The sequence below is a fragment of the Danio aesculapii genome, chromosome 4 (genome assembly GCF_903798145.1).
Source record: "Danio aesculapii chromosome 4, fDanAes4.1, whole genome shotgun sequence".
NCBI classification, from domain to species: Eukaryota; Metazoa; Chordata; class Actinopteri; order Cypriniformes; family Danionidae; genus Danio; species Danio aesculapii.
The window spans coordinates 44,451,382-44,473,260 of NC_079438.1; the positions used below are offsets into that span (position 1 = coordinate 44,451,382).

Genomic DNA, 21,879 nt, shown 5'->3' on the forward strand with positions numbered 1-21,879 from the left:
AAGATCCATATGGTTTATAAATACAGAGCTTGCAAGAGGGAATTTTGCATCGGCTTGCAAACTGTAAAAGTGATTTTTCTTGCTCAGCCTTGTTTTGCATGAAGATGCGTTCACTTAAGAGGCAGGGTGCTGCTGTCTGCCAAAAATGATCCACGTTTAGTGTACTTTCAAAGCGAGATCTCCATTTCAATGTTGAACAGGGTAAAGATCTTTCTTGACGTGTCTCAATGTTTACGCGAATCTGGACCATCTGATCAGCTGAAGGAATCAAAAGGCAAGACTAATCTTTGCTGAGAAACATGATGCATGGATGGAGAACAGGCCTAACATTCATTACTGATGAAAGCAAGTTTACTTTAGTAAAGCAAGTCTGATGGGAAACATTATGTTTGTCCTCAACCTGGAGAAAGACTGAACCCAAAGTGTAGAATCAGTAAAGTGGAGGTGAAATGTAGTGGCTTGGTGTTGGTTTCTGTAATAGGATCTGGGCTCTTATACAGAAACATGATAGTAGGAATCCAAATGTTTTTGTTTTTTCAGAAGTTTACTTCAGCAACAACATTTTTTCATCCTGCAATTTCATTCAGCAGATAATGAACCCCTGTCACACAGGTTAAACTTTTCCTTAAAGCTGAAAACATTGAAATAATGAATTGGCCTGTCCAGAGTCCTGAACTGAACCTGATTTAAACACTTCCTACCCATTTTTGACTCCAGTAACCTTAAAAACTATCCTCAAATTTTTATCACCGTATTTTTGTAGCATGAAAGAACCACAACTAAAATTCCTTCAAATTTTGAATGATGAAGACTACATTATACACAGAAGTGATTATAAACAGTTCTCTAATTTTAATATCCACTGTAGGAGACATCCAGAAAAAAAGAGAAAACTTTAAAGTTCAAATGAAATAAATTTACAATGTTTTTTTAGTTAGCGCACATTGTTTTTTTTTTTTAGGCGAACAATTATTCTGTGCAAGTTAATCTTTTTTTGTAATCGTTGATCAAAGTTTGATCTTTTGCTTCCATATTTTAGAGTGGTGGTCCTTTTCTGTTGATGTCTTTTTTTTAAAGGCTTCAGGCTTAATATTCTAGAATGCTGAGTGGTTTCTAATGGTGCAGCTATGTGATTGTTATGGGTGATTTCTATGTAGTTGTTAAGCATCTCTGTGTGGGCATTAAGGTGTTCCTGTGTAGCTGTTATGGTCGTTTGGATGGTGTGCTACAGTGTTTCTGTGCTGTTGCTAGGACATTAAATAAGGTTGCTAGAGTGTTGAACTATTGACTTCCATTAGTGTTTGCTTTTAAACAGGAATGAATCCCTGTCACACAGATTAAACTCTTCCTTGAAGCTGAAAACATTGAAATAATGAAATGGCCTGCCCAGAGTCCTGATCTTAACCTGATTGACACCTAGGTTTTTAGATTTCTTCAAAATATCTTCTTTTGTTTTCAACAGAAGAACGAATAGCTCATGAAAGTTCGTAACCATTTAAAGGAGCATAAATCGTGACAAAATTGTAATTTTTGGCTGAACTATCTCTTTAATTTTAGTTTTGTTGACAGTAGTTCTAACTTGTGTTATATGATTGTTGATTTCAAGACAAAGACTCTTAAAATGCCTTGTTGTATGGACAAATTATAGAAATATAGTCAAAACAATAAGTTGAAATAATTAACCACAAAAATATACATATTTTTTGTGAGATGTACAACTTGGTAATGTAAGTTGAGCATTTCGATGCACTAAAATCCCATCGACTGTATAACATTAATTACAGAGCAGACGTGTGGGATTAATTCTGAAAGTCCTGCAGTTCTCAATAACGGTGTAATGTGTTTAATTAAAGACAGTGGTGTGAAAAGAGGCACCTCAATTTGAAGTGACAAAAAGGCTATTTAAATGTTTGTCCGAATTAATTTAACACCCGTTCGCAACTTTGGTTTTCGTCTTCTCCTCATTAGCTTTGTCAAACTATAGCAAACACTAGGGCACAGTTCTCTCTCCATCCATTTGTGTTATCTAATTTCCCCCTCTCATCTCAAACAATCAATTACCTGGCTGAAGTAAAGCCCTTAATGCCTTTAGCTGGAAATTGCCTCTGCGCCCGTGCAAGCCAAATAAACCAGATTAGCCAGTGGTGATTGAATTCTGCAGGGCCGAGACCCTGACGAGGACAGATTCCCTCATCTGCCAAACTCCCGCAGCATTCAGCCGATAAGTCTGTGTGAACCGCTCACGATCCCTGGCCCTGTTTGTGTTTTTGCTTTGTTCCAGAGAAAGGATTTCAGACCTGGTTTTCCAGGGATTTGCTGCTTAAGAAGGGAGTACAGATGTGAGACAACAGGAGTGAAGGTGTGTATATGTTTATGTTTAAGGATTTAAAGGGTTATATTTTATTTGGGTAATAGGAAAATGGCATATATATGGGTCAAAAAAATAAAAAATAAAATAAGAGTCAACATGGAAATAAATTTTTCCTCTGGATTCGAGAAGTCACTTTTGTTTTTTTGTACAAACTATGATATTTTTTAACAAAGATGAACATTTTATGAACATGCCTAGTAAATCCAGAGAAATTGTGGTATATACAGTTGAATTATTAGCCCCCCTTTGATTTTTTTTTCTTCTTTTTTTAATTATTTCCCAAATTATGTTGAACAAAGCAAAGAAATTTTCACAGTATGTTTGATAATATTTTTTTCTTCTGAGAAATTCTTATTTGTTTTATTTCGGCTAGAATAAAAGCAGTTTTAAATTTTTTAGAAACCATTTTAAGGTCAAAATTATGAGCCCCTTTAAGCGTTTTTTTCCCGATTGTCTACATAACAAAGTTATGTCTAGCCTGTCTAGTTAACCTAATTAACATAGTTAAGCCTTTAAATGTCACTTTAAGCTGTATAGAAGTATCTTGAAAAATATCTAGTCAAATATTATTTACTGTCATCATGGCAATGAGAAAACAAATCAGTTATTAGAAATGAGTTATTAAAACTATTATGTTTAGAAATGTGTTGGAAAAATCTCTCCGTTAAACAGAAATTGGGGAAGAAAATAAACAGGGGGGCTAATAATTCAACTGTATATAAAATGACAGATGTTTTAGGAGAAATTTTAAATGGTAGTCAATAAAAATGAGAAGAAATCAATAAATTGTGAATAACTTGCTGGTAAACATTAATTATGCTGTTGAGTTTTAAATTTGTTATGTTATTTTAATCATGTTAAATTGTTTGAACCAGTAAATAAATGATAAACAAAGTCTGTCATATACAGACAAATATAGGTTATATTGAAATCATAGTGTTATATATGTGTGTGTGTGAGATATTTATTTTGATATACAGTATGTGTGTAATAATGTATTTAATTATTATTGAATTAATTCAAATTGAATTAAGGTTTAGAATTTAGAGTCAACATAAACAAATGTGTTTTTTCATATCACTATTTTTGATTTAAGCATACCTAAAGTGTCATTGACCAGTAAATTCTGCAGTCCTGCGCACTTGCACTCGCTGTAACAATGACTTTAATTGAAGATGACATGCAAAGTGAATTTGTGTGAGTTATGTTGGCTATCAAACTATATCCCAGTGAACAGATTCATCTCGAACACATTTAATAGCACCCCCCCCCCCCCCCCCCCCACAGAAAACCATTAATATGATCGAAATGCTCTGATGCATACATTGTAAACAGTATGTATGTTTTATCAGTAAGGCATACAAAATTTGACCTTTAATATCACTGTTTTAGAAGATGAAGCTATGTTTTTAATGATTGAAATGCTGTGGTTTTGTTGATTAAAATGAGCTTTAAGCAATCTGTCTTGAATAACTTAAAAAAGTAAGTTGAAACAACATGAAACGTGTTTGAAATAAGTAAAAGTAGCCAAAAAAACGTCCCCATAAGGTCAACATTTACTGGTATTGCTATACATGTAAGGAAATTTGGTAGCCACAACATGAGAAATACAAGGCACTGTCTCTTTTTCTGTACTGTCATTCACTTTACAGCATGACACATCTGAAATCTGAAATTGCTTCACTGTTCTTCATTTTTACCATTCATATTAAGTACAACTCTTACAGATTACAAAGATTGGTTATCAAACTATATCCCAGTGAACAGATTCACCTCGAACACATTTAATAGCACTTTTTCCTCACAGAAAACCATTAAAAACATCTCTGAATGCATAAATTGTGTACAGTATGTTTCATCTGTAAGGTAAACGATGAAATACGATCTTTTTCCAGCAGACATTAATATTAGATTAGATTTAGCCAGTGTCTAAGGACAATGTTGTTTTGACGTCCAATAATGACATGAAATGACTAATATTTGGTTGATTTTAGCTTGTGTTGGAAAGTGACCAAAATCCAATGCCGAGGCAACATCTTAAACCAACGTCATGTTGACGTCAAAAACTGAAATGTATTTGTCAGGTACGACAACCAAAATCCAACGTCTGATAAGTGTCATATTGGTAATGTCCACACGACGTCAGACTGTAACATCATTAGACATTGATTTTTGTTGTTTTTAGGTTGCATTGGAAAGTAACCAAAATGCAGTGTCTGTCCGATAGATTTTCATTTCCAAACCAATTACAATGTCCCACGATTTTGGGGTACAATGTCAATCTGACGTCATGTTGACGCCCTGTGCCTGCTGCGTTTAATATCCCCGTTTTAAAACATTAAGCCACGTTTTAGTGATTTAAATACTGTGGTTTATTAAACCAAATGAGCTTTTAAGCTAGTTTAACTTAAAAAAATTAAGTTGAAACAGCATGAAACTTGTTTGAAATAAGTGAAAGTAACAACAACAGATTTGTACATAATTTTCTATTTTGGAACGAAACCCTTTTTAAAGGCAAGCAATTAAAACTCATCAGCTTTAACGTTCTAATTATCAATAACTAAATTCCACAATCGGTGCATTGAATTGTTAGCATCAAACCAATGGATTTTTTTACAGCTCAAAACAGGTGTCTGACATATATATTTGCCCTAGTTGCATTAGTTCGAAGACCATCCCAGCTACAGCACATTTGAACAGGTGTTGAACAGTCCAGAGAATATTCTCAATGTGAAAAAAAGGGGAAAAGACCATTTGTGGGAATGTGCATCAAAAGATAAAGAGACGTGCTGTGAAGGGAGGCCACCGAAAGGAACTTTAATGACACTCAAACTGGGGCAGACAGTGCATCTCGGTTTTACCCAGTCATTAGTGAGGATGAAACATTAGCAATGGATTCACATGCGATCAGATACGCTCCCGTGAGGGTCATTGACTATACGAGGTGAATGTAACTTCGGCGTGTGTCTAGTGGGCTTCGTGAAATTTAATAGCCCTTCTGAGACCATGATAAAGTTTTAATGCATACGTAAAGAGCCCCGGCTCCGCTTAATGAGCTAATCCGTTTAATGCTAACTTCACACTCACCAAAGAATGGCTTCCAGTCTCCCCTCAGACACGAGACGGCGGCTGGGCTATAAATAGATCTTTAATAGATTAATGTGATTTCTGTGATTTGTTGTTAAGGTTAGCTTTTAGAGCTGCTGATGAATGAATGCGATTATCAGATTTTTGTCTGTTGCTCTTCTTATTTTTTCTTCGTCTTTTAAATCAATTATGAATCATCATATCTGTCTTTTTACACCTGTTTCTGTGCACTTTTTCTTGTCATCTCACTGGCTTAATGGCTTTTAAATGACAAAAAGATTACATAAGAGGCTTAAAACAAGCACAATATCTATAAATGGGGCGTGTAGAGTAATTAAACTCAGTAGGTAAAGTCCATTGGGGGATATTTGTACTTGTTTTTTCACCTAATTGTCATCAGTTTAACAGAAAACAAGACTTTTGTCAAAAAATTATCTAATTTTTGTGTGTATGAAGACTTAAACCTCTAAATGCAATGATAGTCTCTTCTAAAATTAACATTTTTCTCAGACTCTTGAGTGTAGGCTCAGTAATTTTGCTTTTATAGTGATGAATAAGTTTTTTTCATTGACTTTAAAGTAAAATAACCAAAGACTAATAGAAGGCTGAGAAAAATGATCATTTTAGGAGAAAATTTCAGACAATATTTAGAGGTTTTTGCATCTGAACTCTTCATAAATATATACATGATGTATGTATATGTGTGTGTTTAAGAAAGAATAAGCTCTTTTAAGACAAATTTAACACATTTAATAAAAATAAATAACATGTCGATTGGTGTAATCAACTTTTAGATATTATTTTTATAATTACTTTTAAGTACTAACTACTAATACTACTAAACTATTAATACCATTGCATACAATGCTAATAGTATTTCATTGTGTTACTTTACCTGGTGATTACCTGGTCTTCAAGATCTAAAAAAAATCTTAAATTTGCCTTTAAATATTTGCAAAACTCTCATAATAATTTGCAGTTTGTGAAGAAAATGCTTAAAAATGATATAGCGGCAGGGCTATAACTTAATAGAATAACACTCAAAAAAATGATATGTTGGCTTTAATTAACTTTTTCAACAGGTTCCACATAACCGAGTTAAATTACCTTAAAGAAAGAATATTTATCATAGTGAGCTTAAGTTAGTTACATAAAGATAATGTAATGTTTTTTAGTTCAATCAACATTTCATTATTTAGCTTAAATCTATTTACTTATTGACATAGTAACATGGCAATTTCATAACAATACTATAACGTTAACGTTATACACAACATGGTATTACAAGGGAGTAGGTTACATTCATGATTTAAATGTTGTCACAGCCTCATTAGAAATGCAAAATAAGTGAAAATCTCACCTGTGTGTCCACATTGGGGAAACTTTCTGTGCACTTTCTCAATTTGTACTGTAATCTTCATCTTTTGATTCCCATGGAATGAGAGCAGTTGTTGTGGTCTGTATCTTCGTTCATGTGTTGTTTTGAAACTGCGCATGTGCAGATATTACTTCTATTACTATTGACCAAAATGTGGTACTGCAGAAGCACCACAACTATGAAAACAAATTTCACAAATTTGAAAACTTACTTTATTGGTTTAAATAGACAAACATAAGTGAATTGTTTAATTTAAACATTTTAATCAATTTTTTTTCGAGGGAATGGATATTTCTGTCTGTTGCAAAAAAACCTTTATAATGGAAATGTACGTCACAGTTAAGTTACTTTTCATTTTTCAATGGTGCCAATAATTAAAAAAACACTGAATTGTTAATGAGATTTCCTGCCCCATTTTTAAATGTTTTTATTTTAATGGAAGGTTAGATTTTGGGGATCTCTTTTCTTCTCATATTTACCAAGGGTGCCAATAATTTTGACCATGGCTTCTCTTTTCATCAAACAAAACTTTATTTTTTGCTTTTCTACACTTTTCTTGTCGTCTCTCTGGCTTTAATGATGCGACTCGTTCTTACAAACTATTTTCAAACTCACACATGTGTCTGTCGACCAAAAGCGTCAGTCTGTCGCCCAGGGCTCTGCATTCAGACAAGTTCAGAAATAGCCGGCCACACAAACTCATTTGAGCTGTGTTTCTCCTCAGAGAGGAACTTCCAGCTTGGGAAGCAATTAGAGCAAGGGGAGGCCCAGCAGAGGAGCCTGCGCTGGGGAGACGGAGGCGGCAGGTGCTGCTGCCGCTCCTCTGGAGGAATAATCAACTGCTCAAAGGTGAGATGGAAACTCTCAAGTCTGGTGGGTCACACTCGCCTTTGACAGATGTGATGTGTGTGATGGAAACATAAAGGGGTGGATAGCATGAGTCATCAGTTCTGCTTTGAGATGAGACAACTTGTGGTGTGATATATAAAATAAAATCAGACAGCATTCAAAGAACATTTATGAATTAGTTTGGAAATGCACCACTGTAGAAAATAGTCAGTATTGGTGATCATTAAAAAAAAGGCAATATAGAAGACTGAATTATAGGTAGGCTTATAGTATAAGTATTCAGTGTTTTTCCTCAAAATGTTAATTTTAAAACATTTGTAATAAAACATTACTATTATGTTGTCTAAAAATGAGTACATGGCACTAGTTTTAATAATTTATACAGACAAATTACACTTTATATCAAGCATTTCGATTAGTTTATTGCAGTGGTTACCAAAGTGGGTGTCCAGGACAATGAGAGGGGCTTGCTTGGTGATTTAAAAAAAATCAAATCAATTTTAATAGACTGTTATACTTATTATATTTTATCCATAACCCATAGAAGATAAAAACAGAAGATAAAAATAGTTACAGCAAGCAAATTAAAAGCCATCTGTTATCAATTTTCTGGGGTTTTTACGTTAGATTATCCCCACAGCAATAGCATCATTTGCTAAAGATTTTTTTTATTCACCAAACTAAACTTTCTGACACCTTTAGGGCACTCAAGCACATTAAAAATAAATACAGATGACTGAACATGGAGTATGATCTCCAAGTGGTGGTCTCCAAAATGATACCAAGAATAGACTTGTGCTGTAAACATTGTGCCCACCAGTCTCAATAGGTGAGGTTAATATTAAATTAAACAAATTAATAAATGACTATAATAATATATAGTTGTTCGACTGTTGTGCTTTTTTGGGTTGTCAATATGCTCATGTTGGTAGAGGCCTATTGGTGTGTGTGAGCTGTTGCATTCAACATTTGTATGTTTATGAAATACTTGGTTGTGAGTTACTGACATTTTTATTTTGGGGGTCGTGGGCTGAAAAGTTTGGGAACCCCTGGTTTATACAATAAAATAAAAATTGTGTTTTGCTCAAATGCATAAATATTAATCATGAATTAATTCTTAAGGTAAAGAGTTTATATTAGTTTTTACTCTTATGCTTACAGAGACTGCATTTATAAGATCATAAATACTGAAAAAAGGGAATATTGTGAAATAGTATTGTGATTTAAAATAGCTGTTTTGTATTCGAATGTATTGGAAAAGGTAAAATATTTCATCGATGGCAAGTTGAATTTCCAGCAGCCATTAATTTAATATTCAGGTGTCTCAGGATTCTCCAGAAACTAATCTAAATTCTTATTTTGTGTTGTAACCAATGCGGAAAACAGCTGTGCTATGATATTTTTGAAAAAATCTGAATTAAGTTATTAAGTCAGAATTCTTTGATTAAGAGAAACTTAAAAAACTGAATATTATTATTATTGTTAGTTTTTAGTAATTTAATGTGTCTCTATTATTAGTATTTACTATAATAGCTTTGTTCTGCTGTGCTTTGCTTGTTGCAACACTGATTGGTGGCATTTTTTAGTGCAGAATTGTGGATAATGTAGTTTTTCCTTTGTGAATTCAGCTGCCATTTGCACTTAAAGACACAGATCACCCCAAAATGGAAGTGTACTCACTATTTAGTCTCCCTCAAGTGGTTCCAAACCTTAATGGTTTCCTTATTCTGTTGAACACAAAATAATACATTTTCCAAAAAGCTGAAAACCTGTCACCTTTGACTTCCGTAGTAGGAAACAAATACTATGAAAGACAATGGTTACCAGTTCATGTTTTAAAATATTAAAAACTTAGTATTTATTATCAAAAACCTCACTGATCCCAAATTTTAGTATGGCAGTGTATGAAATTGAAATTAAAATACCATTTGAGGAGGTTTGGGAAGAGAAACAGAGAGAGAAAGCTCTGATAGACATCCAAAACACTGCAAAAGATAAATCTTTATTTCTCCCAGATTGCAACAGTAAAAATTTAATTAACAAGTGCAATTACAACTCCGCTGCCCCCCCTAACCCCCCCCCAATTCCCACCCAGCGAGCCCATAATAAAAACAGAGAAGTTTAACAGGTGGACGGCCAGATCACACATTTCAACTGAGGTACCAACCACTATCACAGAACAAGGTGCTAGGCATGAACTACAGGTTTACCGTAAGGCAATTTATAACCATTATAACTTATTACTCCAAAACAGAACACACCTCTCTTCCCTCCAGGAGGGTCGAAAAACTATTAGTTTCACCTTAAATAGATAAACAAGATCACAACAAGTTCTCCTCTATACACAACACAAGTCAGCACAGCGCTGTGTGTTATTGCAGGTGAATACTCACAGCCTAACAGTGGCTACTTTTACCTATGTCTAGTTGGTTTCAACTTAGTGCACAAGTTCAATAGGGGGGAAATAAGATGGTGCTGTATTTCTACAATGAACTGACTATCCAGATCTACACTCAATGAAGCAATGCCACTTTTTATGGTGGATAAATGACACTAAATAGTTATTCTATTGTATTTTTGTAGAAATGATATCCTCACCCTAAAATTTCAGTAGTTACAAACGTTTCAAAGTGTTTGAAATGAGCCTTTCTGGAATCTGAAGGAGAAAATTGTAAAGGGTGTCAGCCAGGTTTAAGGTGCCATTCACGCAGAAGACATTTGTGCATTTTATTCTGCTGGTTTTTTATTGTTTTTATATGTAAATAAAATAATTTGAAGCAACATGTAGATGAAAATTGGATCAAAATTCCTCCATGTTGTCCCAACACAAATCTAATAAGTGAATTGTTTTTATAAATTTAAGTAGATTGAACGTCAAACAATTAAGTTGTCTCCATAAAAAAAGCTCAAGAATTGTGTTGCTTGAGCTCATTTTAAACACGCAGTTTGAAGGAGCAGCAAAAAGGTTTTTGAGTGTATGCAGTTTGGAAAAGAGCGGAGCTAATGCTTTCTTTTGGTGGGATTTGTTGTGCAGAATTGTATGAAAATGTGTGAATTCAGTGTGAATTCAGCTGTCATGGTGGGACATTTTTGCACTTAAAGACATATTCACCCAAAAATGGAAATGTACTCACTATTGAGTCCCTCTGGTGGTTCCAAACCTTAATGACTTTCTTTATTCTGCTGAACACATAATGCAAACTGAAAACCTGTAATCATTGACTTCCATAGTAGGAACAAGAAGAACCATGGAAGTGAATGGTTACCAGTACCAACATTTTTTAAAATGTCTTCTTTTGTGTTAAAATAAAAGTCAAACAGTTTTGGAACATGTGGAGGGAATGTAAATGATGACAGAATTTTCAGTTTTGAATAAACACTCCCTTTAAATATTTTAAACCATAATACCATAGTATATAAAACAACCATGGATAATTTGAAAGCTTCTAGTTTTCATATCTAGATTTTTATTCTGTTTTTATCTAGTATTTTATGAATTTCTGTGCTTTAAAATTCAACTAACTTGGATATGTGTCCATTAAAAATTCACTAAAATATATGTTGGACATCTAATTTTCTTGTCTATGTCCAAAATGTGCAACCAACATAACTGTACTTGTCATTTGGCAACCTCGGAGCTCACAACAGTGCCCTCTATATACTTTTTATTGTTAATATCATTAAAATCCATCATTAAGAATCTGTTTTTAACTTCAAGAACCTGACAGCTGAGCTCATTTTTGTTCTATAAATGCAACGCTCAATTTAAAGACAGTAAGCTAAAGACAATTAAATTTTTTGTTTTCGGTTTTACTGACCTGGGTTTTTTTCATTCTGTGTGAATGGCACCTTATGGTACGGTTACTCAAAGTAAACTGTCTTTTGTAGTATAACGATGTATGAAGCACAGGCCTCAAATCACATTCAAACCAAACATCGTCTTTCTGTTGGTCAGCATGCAGATTCTGCATGACCAGCTTGACTTTGCTAGGGATTCTGCTCTGGCGAATTTCACATAAAATTCCCTGCAGAACATCAGTTAATGTGACCTTTAAATACTGTATCCTTACACTGTATCCTTTAGGGTCAAATAAACAAAAAATAATGTAGCTACTTCAAAAAAACTAAAAGCCAGCCAATGGCTTCAGAGCAGTGCAAACATGACATACTGTAGAGATTTATTGACACCGCAGCCTCCTCTCTTGAATGTGCTCCTAGTCCCTGCATCTAAATCTTAACTTGTGAAATGACAAGGCAAGGCAGAGGTTGTCAAAGACAACAGTCTCATTAAAGTCCTTCAACAGCTGTCGAAACGTAGATCCAGCTGAACAAGCCTCCGCTGACTGGGCAGAGAAACTCATTCGCAGCTGTCAGTCTCAGCATCAGCGTCAGCATGAGGAGAAAATTTCATCCAGTGGAGCTGCAGGAGGTAGTCGGCACAGTCCGTGTCCTAAATGTAGATGGGACCAGGAAACCAAATCTCCAGTTCCTGGCTGTTCCTCCTTTGTCGTACTGAGTAAATCCGTGGGATCAAATCAGGATATCTAGGGAAACGAAGAGAGAGGGAAATTAAGATTAAATTGTATATACTCTTATTTTAAAACTCTATCTTGTTCTGAAAGTATAAATTGTATGCAGCTTTTAAAGGCTATTCCAGACATTCATTTTTTGTCCAAGTCATGGAATTTCAGTGATATTTATTTGTTGCTTTAAATTTTTGTTTCAATTTATACATATATTTTTTATAATTTCATGCCTATTGTTATAGTTAGTTTTTCAGCTCCATTTTATTCCTTTCACTCTCAACAACTGGCAGTCACTTGCAGCTACCAAACTGTACCAGTTAACTAATGATAAGATGTCATGATAATATCACTTTTAAAAGCTTTGACTTCTGAATTCATGAATTAACTAACCCCTATTATAATATTGGCACAATATAAGACGCCTACTTTTCAAATTCAGCTTTTTAGTCAGATTTTAGTCGGATTTGATATTTTGATAGTGGGAACCTTGTTTTAAATAGAGAGTTTTATAATACAAGCATGTCTTCTTTCTCCATCAGTGTTGTATGATGATCTTTAAAGGGAAAACAGGATCTCCCGGTGGAACAGATGTGTTGATTAGGCTTGTGGATGTTTGGCTGTAATCAGACAGCGGCTCTGTAGCCATGGGCAAGCCGGAGCACGCTCTAGCCAAGCGTTCACAAACAATCTCAGATCACATCTCAACCTGATCTACATCACTGTATATGAAGAGACTGCATCCTCACACAGACAGCCTTTGAATTGCTAATATGGTTTACAGAAGTCAGACTGGCACAAGAATGTTGTATTTGATGTATTTTGGGAAGCTTCTCCTTTTCCAAAATCCAAACAGAATAAAAAAAAGCTGCTAAAAAAGGATACACTTGCAGCTATGGCATAAAATGTGCAGTTCTAAGGCACACCTGTAAGTGTATCCTAAATTTAAGCTGTTTAGCCATTTTTGGTTCCCTAAATAACTTTTTATTATTTAGTTATTTATCTGACAATTTTCTAAAAACTAGTCACTAATAACCTTTTATGCCTTTAGGTTGTTCATTCAAGAGTTCACACTTAGATAATGCTCGACTATGATAGCAGGTTTGGCATGCTGTCCCGGGAGAGAACCCTGAGCTCGGAGATAGATGAGCCCGAGGTTAGCAGTGCTAACCACTGAGCCACCGTGTTGCCCGATCATGAATGAGGAGGAGGGAGAAGGGAAGGATGGGGGGGGGTTTCCAAAAACGAAGATAAGGAATGAAGTTTAGGCAGGATATTTATAGTAGTTTTAGAATGATCTGATAGGCTAGCTAATGATTAGCAATGAGGATCAGCTGTAGACAATCATATCACTTGCTCCTCTCGAAATTAGTTTGTGAAACTTCACTTAATATGACATTGAAAACATGGTTAAAATTGCACATTTTTAAAAACTGTACCATTATGATCCTACACTCTCAGAAATAAAGGAACGTAAGCTGTCACTGGGGTGATTCCTTTTCAAAAGATACAAATTTGTACTTAAAAGGTCCATATTAATACCTCAAGGGTACATATTGGTACCTAAAAAGTACAAAAGTGTTCCCCTTAAAAATTTTAGGTACAAATATATGTTTTTGAGGTACCAATATGGACCCTTTAAGTACAAATTGGTACCTCAAAAACATATATTTGTGCCTAAAATTTAGTACTGCCCCAGTGACAGCTTGCGTACCTTTATTTCTGAGAGTGTAGTACAAAAAGACAACTTGTGCAAATAATGATTTGCATTAGTCATTCGCATGCTACAAACTTTCAATTTTAAATTAAAAAAATAGTAATGATAAAATGTCAATAAAATAATTGTGCAAAGTTTCCATAGATATGACAGGTTTTTCAAAGGACCACAGATAACTAAAAAGCCTTTTCTTTTGAATTGTGCACAATGTGACATAATGGAAGTAAATTGAGTGAATTACTTTTACTGCTACTGCTAATCGCAACTCTATTGTCCCATTTTGGGGCAGTTTGTTCTGCAGCATAGATTTACGCAAATCACGGCACTCAAAAAACAGACAATAAACAACATTATTTTTTAACATGATTTTAAGGCGTATACTGCTTGCTACGATTTACTGTGTGAAATCATATGCAATCTTACATTTGCTATCATGGCAACATGACCAGTCAAACCCTAAAATTAACCAAAATAAAATTACAGCTCAAATAATACTAATGTGCATTGTAACAGAAGAATCAAGAGAAGTGATTTCATGAAATGATAAGTTTCAAATTCATGCTTTTCTTTGCTCAAAAAATGTATGCCCCAAAAATTTGGCCCCATTTAGTGCAAATGAACATCAGTACAACCTCAATTTTTCAATATAGACATGCATATCGTATGTGCACGACAAATATACGCGATACGAGGGGCTATGTCTTGTACACGTGATATATATCCCTTGTTCATGTGAAGGTCTTCATTATTCTTATTTTTTGCCCATGTCACTTCAGGACCTCCGTAGTTTTTTTTTTTACATGATCTTGCATTATTTTAAGAAATATGTGCTAATTTGCAAACATTTTTAGCACAGTTTTATTTCTATTATTCAAATTCTTCATTATGAGTATTTTTTTGCATGTCAGTTTATAGGGGCTTCAGGTTCAGTGATAGCAGAATGTTGTTTTTTTATTTTTATGATCTTTAACTTTTTTTGAAATATTTGCTTTTGGCTTTTACATTTTTGGCACAATTTTATATAAAATGATTGTTTCATTTTTAAATTACATTATCAATTAATTATCAATTTTACTTTATTATATATTTACATATATTTACATATATATTACATATTATACGTGTACATAGGATTTTACAAAGGATATAGTGGCAATCTCTCCTTTATCTCTGAGAAAATACTGCAAACTTTATATATATATATATATATATATATATATATATATATATATATATATATATATATATAGAGGCATGTTTTGTATGAACTAATCCCTCTTTAAAAACCTGAATATTGTAAATGAAACCTACAGACACAAATTGAAAAAGTGGATCAAAAGAAACACTTAAAAGTTAATTTTAGATGTTTTCTTTACATTTTAGATAAAAAAGAACACTTTATGAAAACTCTAAATCTCAGAATTGGCTATTTGATAGGAACAGCATACAGTATTTTCAATGGAGTTTCTGTACTCGCCTGCTGCTACTGACAGCGCTTGCATTTAAACTAATTTTCATCTGGTTTTATGCCTGAACAACTAAATGAATGCTGAAGTCTATTTAACGGATTATATTTTAATTACAGTACAACACTGATGCTGTCAAATGAATCATATGAAATTGAAAATAGTCACATTAACAGTTCACCTGAAGTTTATCGGTAGGGGAAAGCTGTGCGTTTTTCCTGAAAGGAAAAAAACCCTGCGTATATTTGTGTATATTTTAGACTGGTCATTTCACTGTTGGTCACTTTAGTTGAGTTACTTGGAAAGAACATAAACATTTAGAGCGCTCTGCCATTCCAGAGAGCCTTATAAATGTAAATGTCAGATAAAGGCAGAACATTGAATCAACCTGTTTCTACAAACTAATCCTGTTTGCAGTGATGAACGCTTGAGTGTGTTCAAACACACTGATCTTTACTCCCTTCTGGACGTGGTCAGGGCTTTTTTTAAGGATTCAGTCTTGGCTAAAGTTTGGGGAATGTCCAGAGCTTTGGCCTACTTTGGAGCAGGTCTGTCTGCACTGAGCGCCGCGCTCATTTATAATGCATTACAGACGGCTTTTAAGCAATGTAGGCCAGGAGCGCAGACAGGTTTGCTGGTGTCTGAGGAAACGCCTCTGAGCACTGATCATGCCGAGAGTTGAAATGTCACACACAGGTCTTCCCAAAATCCACAGGCATCCCGGAAAATACTTAAAATGGAGCTTTCGAGGTTTAGTTTGCTTCTTTCTCTCTCTAACAAAAGAAAAAGTAATTATGGATTATATATTTATTTTATTCTATATTCTTTATGTATAAATGTGATATTAAGATTATTAAAGGGTCACGGCATGTGACGTCTTTGAGTTTTCAGCATTAATTCATGAGAAAGACTTCCAAGTCTTTCCAGACCGCATCAGCTTCTTCCAAGAGAATCTCAATCATCTTCAAAATGTAAACAAGACTATTGGACAGTATCAGTGTTTCATAAAAAAAAATGTTTTTTAAAAAGTGGATCTAAAAAGCAGACATGAAGATCTGATCATGTCTGCATATGTGCAAAAAAGAGAGCTTCTCTAAACCCAAACACACTCCTAATCCAAACCAAAGCCAGCCAGGATGAGACAACGGTGAGTCACTTCACACCGAGAGATATTTACACGATATCAGCTCTTCACTCCGCAGCCCATGAGGGAGGACTGTTTTGGGAAATGAGGCACAGGCGAAGTGCTCCGACTTGCTGACATTCAGATGAAAATATTGCTTTTCTGCCACAGGAGTCCTTTCAGAGGAAAAAAAGCCAAATTAATATGTTTGCGTCTCAGTATCGAAGACAAATTGGCTGGTAATTTTAAAACAATGCTCACTGCCGCACTCCATTACATAATGAAAATTGAGCATGGGCTTTGCGTAGTGTGTCAAATTTTCAGCTTTGCACACTTTCTAATTGGTTTAAAGGCAGACTGCGCTGTTGTAATGTTTATTAGTGCTTCATTATTCTTATTAAATGCCTCCTGAAGATGTAATGACGCATTTGATGCAGCTCGGTGATTGTCTGTAATTCCATTAAAGCTATTAGAGAATTAAAAAAAAATATATAGAGATTTTTTCTTAAATAAAGACACTGCAGGTGAATAGAAATAATCCAACAACTATCACTTTTCCACTTGATTGATTACATTAAAAGGGACATTTTATGCAATAATGAAATAATAATAAACAATAATAAAGTTCAAACACAGTTGCGTGGCGACAGTCTATGAATATAGCCAGTTTCAACGATAAAAATGTATTAATTACATGTTTTTATACTCACATTTGTATAAAAACTGTCTGGAGGAACACTTTGATTGACATTTGCATGTCATCAGAGGGGGAAGCCCCTCCCATTATTGATGATCTCTCCCTCATTAGCATAGGATGCTATTCTTGTTTTGAATCTGCCACTGTGCTGACTCATAGGCATTTGTAGCTCCACCCTTTTTTAAAAAGAGCACAATCTCATTTGAATTTAAAGTGACAGTCACCAAAATGGCACAATTTCTAAAACATCATCTGTGTGGTACATTGAATCGAAACTTCACTACACATATTAGGGACATTATTTTACATCTTGTAAAAAATATGTCCCCTTTAAAATTGCAATTTTTTGCAATTAAACTGCATATTCCAACACACAAATCCGAACATAAGATGATTATTTCTTAAGATTTTTTTGATCTTAGAGTGAAAGATTTTTTACTGAGGAGATAATTGGGAATCTATTTTTATCATTCTATAATTTAGAAAATACAGTAAACGGCCAGAAAAAATATACATTTTTACTATTTTTGAAGAGCAAAATGTTGTATATAATCAGACAAATTATGTATGAACAAATTTCTGGGTAAAAACCTTCAGAATATATGAATAAAATGGTGAAGTTTGTATGTTAGGGAAGCTGAAATGGAGATTTATGAACTAATTTTGAAAAAATTGCCTTTAAAATATGTATTGTAATTAAAATCTACCTACATAAATTGATCAAATGCAACTTACAAGTGCATTTATCATGTTTTCTTTACATTAGACTGAATAAAACTTTAAGAAAAACCCAAAGTTGACAAGTGCATGAAAAATGAGGGTTTTTTTCCCAGCAGCATCTCGCAATAATTACAAATTTTCCCCATAAATCTTGATGAAATGCCGATGCCATTTGGAAGCATGATGAGAAAACTAAAACTGATTAGAAATGCAATCACCAGAGCTACAGGAAATCTCTATCTTCTCTCACCGCTGGTCCAGTGATTGGTTAATTTTTATCAGATGGATTCTCTCTTATACAATACTAAGAATAATGACATTTTACTCCATGGTGCTGTTTGGTTTGTTACCAGCAATGGTCCAGATCCTGCTGCTATCTGTCTGTATGAGGGTGGACTCTGTAAAAAAAACAATATCAGCTCATGCAGAGCGAAGGTTTTTCATTTGGCGTAGCTAGTAGGATATTCAGTGACTCTTGTCCTTTATCGTCAGAAGGAATCTGACCTCTCAGAATCAAAACTGCTTTTAACACCACTATTAATTCTCAAAATATTCACACCATTACTAATATGGAACAACTGAAGCTGCAGCTCTCAGAGATGTCGACTGTAGGCTGATTTCACTGCCTACGAGTCCCAATGTGATGTTTGCATCCATGTTAAAGAAGTCAGAGGTCATTAAATATGCTGTAAGCAGTTTTTGTCAGCACAGTGAAAGTCAGTATATGCTCCAAAACTGCTGAACTCATTGACTTCTATGTAAGGTCATGCATGCATTCAAACGTATAACATAATTCAATTTTTTAATCTATTTTATATATTATATCTATTTTATCTATTTGATCTATTTTAATATAGATCATCAATTCCAGTCTGACAGGATTTGTAATGTTTAAATTTAAAAAAATCATAGTAAATATAATGTTTAATAAGTCACAACAAAGACAGAATTACTGAGAAAGCTGCAATTATTTAAAAAAACAAACAGACAAAAAAAGATAATTTATTGTTCATATAGAACTGAAGAAAATTAACTTTTTGAAACTTTGGAAATGACAGTTTGTTGGTCACGCTTGATAATAAAGAATACATTTTCATTAGTTAATATTAGTTCAAATTTGTATTCACGAACATGAATAAAGTTTAAACGGTCTTATACAGAATTTTAATCACAGTTCAATATTTTACTAAAGCATCATTAAATCCAAACTTGTGTTTGTTAACATTAAGTAATGCACTGTAAATCAACATGTGCACAAAATAAACCAAAATAGAAAGAAATGCTGTAATGAATGTATTGTTTATTATTTGCTCATTTTGTATATACATAATATTATATAGATTATTTAGAATGAAACAAAAAATGACCATAATTTTAATGGTAAAAACTGTAAAAATACTACAGTAAAATTCTGTAACCTGGTTGTCAGTAAGTTTCCTTAATATATATGGTGAATAGCCATGAATTGTGTAGCATTACATTGGTCACTGTTAATTTATTTATTAACATGAACGATTAATGAACATTAAATTTATTCCAATTTATTTGGACTGAATCTCATAGTTTCGGTGTGTGTAGAGCATATGGATGATAAGAATCTTTTTTATTAAAGTAGATGTTATGTAAATAAGTTGAAGATTCTTTAAAAGGTCCACGGTGTATTTTTAAGGCTGGGTTGTGCTTATAAGATGCAAAGCAACGTGTGCTCGTGCTTCACTTGTAGAAAGTCACGTTCTTTTCTCATATATCTTATGATTATATTTAGCTACTCAGCTGAGATGAAAATGACTGTCATATTTTCTAGTTCCTCTGAAAGGCCCGCCCTCAAGAGGCTCTGATTGGTCCACTAACATAATGTGCTATGATTCGCGGATTGGCTCCACGTCACACCCCTATAAGCGCATGCTTTTGCGCTGTGTAAACAGTCCAGTCAGAGCAGCTGTTAGCAGCGTTATCTACATGAATCAAGCAGAACTGAAGAGCACACAGCTCACGTCTGCTCTCTAAAATAAAATCTGACAAGTGTTTTACACATATATTCCGAATAAGCATGTGTAAGTAATATGAAACGGTCATATATCTTTTGCGAATATGTTATTTGAGATGTTTAACGTACGGACAGCGGCCGCATAGAGAGACACACATAGAGAGACACTGCACGCGTGCTGAAGATTGTAGCTGTTTGACTGATAAATATGAATTTGTAGCTAAGTTGTTAGCTGTGCCAAACAGCATTTCCTGTTGTTTACATTCTTGTTTTCATAAACAACATTCAGAGATGTTGTTTATGTTCACACAGTTTCATTACACATCAAATAAAGTTTAAAATATGATATCGTAGTGGACCACCCATTTAAATATTGACTGTGTGTGGCTTTCAGAAATGATGAGTGTATATATTTGAGAAAATGTGCTCAACTGAATTCTAAATTCAACATTCTACAAGTTGGGCTTTAGAAATAATCCTTCAATCTGCCTGCTCCTTGAAAGTTAAGACGTTTGTACCTTTTTGAAGGGTCTTTTTGAAAGCAATCATTCAAAAAGAGCATCTTGACATGGTAGACAGTAAAGGAGGGCAGAGGGAGGCTTTAACTTCTAAATTATCTGCTGCCAACAGCATGCAGGTGCAGGACTCTTTAATTAGCAACACCTGCACAACACACACACAAACACACACACACAGAGGCAGGCGCAAAGGGTTTAGAGAGAATCGCACTATTTCACTTGCATATTAAACAGTACTTAGTGTAATCATTGTCTATCATTTGTAGTTCAGGTTGTTGATGACAGTGAACTTTTGTGCAGTGATCTTGAATGGACACACTTTGATGCTTTGACGTGGATTATCGTTTAAGACTGGTGAATGAGGTAAATACATACCCAATATCATCCTTTTTTTTGTATTACAAATTTACAATGTTAATATTCATTTATTAAATACGTGCTAACTTTGCACAGATTTCTAGCATAGAAATATGTACAACATGATCTATGACAGGGGTGCCCAAACTCAGTCCTGGATGGCCGGTGTCCTGCTGAGTTTAGCTCCGACTTGCTTCAGCACACCTCCCAGGAAGTTTCTAATATGTCTAGTAAGAGCTTGACTAGCTGGTTTAGGTGTGTTTATTTAGGGTTGGAGCTGAACTCTCCAGGACACTGGCCCTCCAGGACCGAGTTTGGACCCCCCTGATCTATGAAGTAGAGTTTTAATTTACCTAAATGAATAGACAGAGTGGATTTGAGATTCTCTTTTAAAATCCTGTGAACTTCTAGGGATATTTTTATTTTTTCGTAGAATAAAATGTTAATAATATGTTAATATATTACATATTTTAAACATATTTAAAATGCTTTGGCAATACTGTACATAATGTCATGCCAATAAAGAAAGTTGAACTTGAACTTGTGTATAGATAGATATAAGATAGATAAAGATAGATATATAGGTATAAAGGGTGTATTAGAAAGTATTAAAAATTGATAAATCAATTATAAGAAAATTAAGGCCCTTAAAAGGTATTAAAAAGCCTTAATTGCTAAATTTGTTCAAGCGTTGTCCAAAGTGTTTGACTCCAAAAAAGCATAAATATATTTATTTTCCTTCTAATATTAACAACGGCGTGCTCGATGCACACGATAGGTTTGGGTCGGGGCGCGTCCGGTCAAGCTCCTCCTTCTGGGTGATGTCACGTAATTTGCTATAAACCAGGGAAGGTGATGTGACGCTGTCCACATGCAGCGGAACCATAGAGCTAAACAGACGGCAACTGAAAAACAACCACGTAATTTATTCATTCGAGCTTTGATTCTTCCGAGCTTATCTGAGTTCTGTTGCATGGCTGTGCTCCATTGATTTATTTAATTACAACTGTTTATTAAGTTAAAAGTTTGATACTGATTAGAACTTGAAGTGGTGATGAGGTCTTCAAATATTCTGAGAAGGTCTTT

The 21,879-nt window shown here is 34.2% G+C and overlaps 1 protein-coding gene across 1 annotated transcript in view; it reads right to left on the reverse strand.

Annotated features, from left to right (window-relative positions):
- Positions 1-9,771: 9,771 nt before the first annotated feature.
- Positions 9,772-21,879, reverse strand: part of shisal1a (shisa like 1a) — a 52,629-nt gene continuing 40,521 nt past the window's right edge. The window contains exon 5 of the mRNA XM_056455774.1: positions 9,772-12,229. Coding sequence (XP_056311749.1) covers position 12,229 — 1 coding nt within the window. The 3' untranslated portion in view covers positions 9,772-12,228. The remainder of the gene's footprint in view (positions 12,230-21,879) is intronic.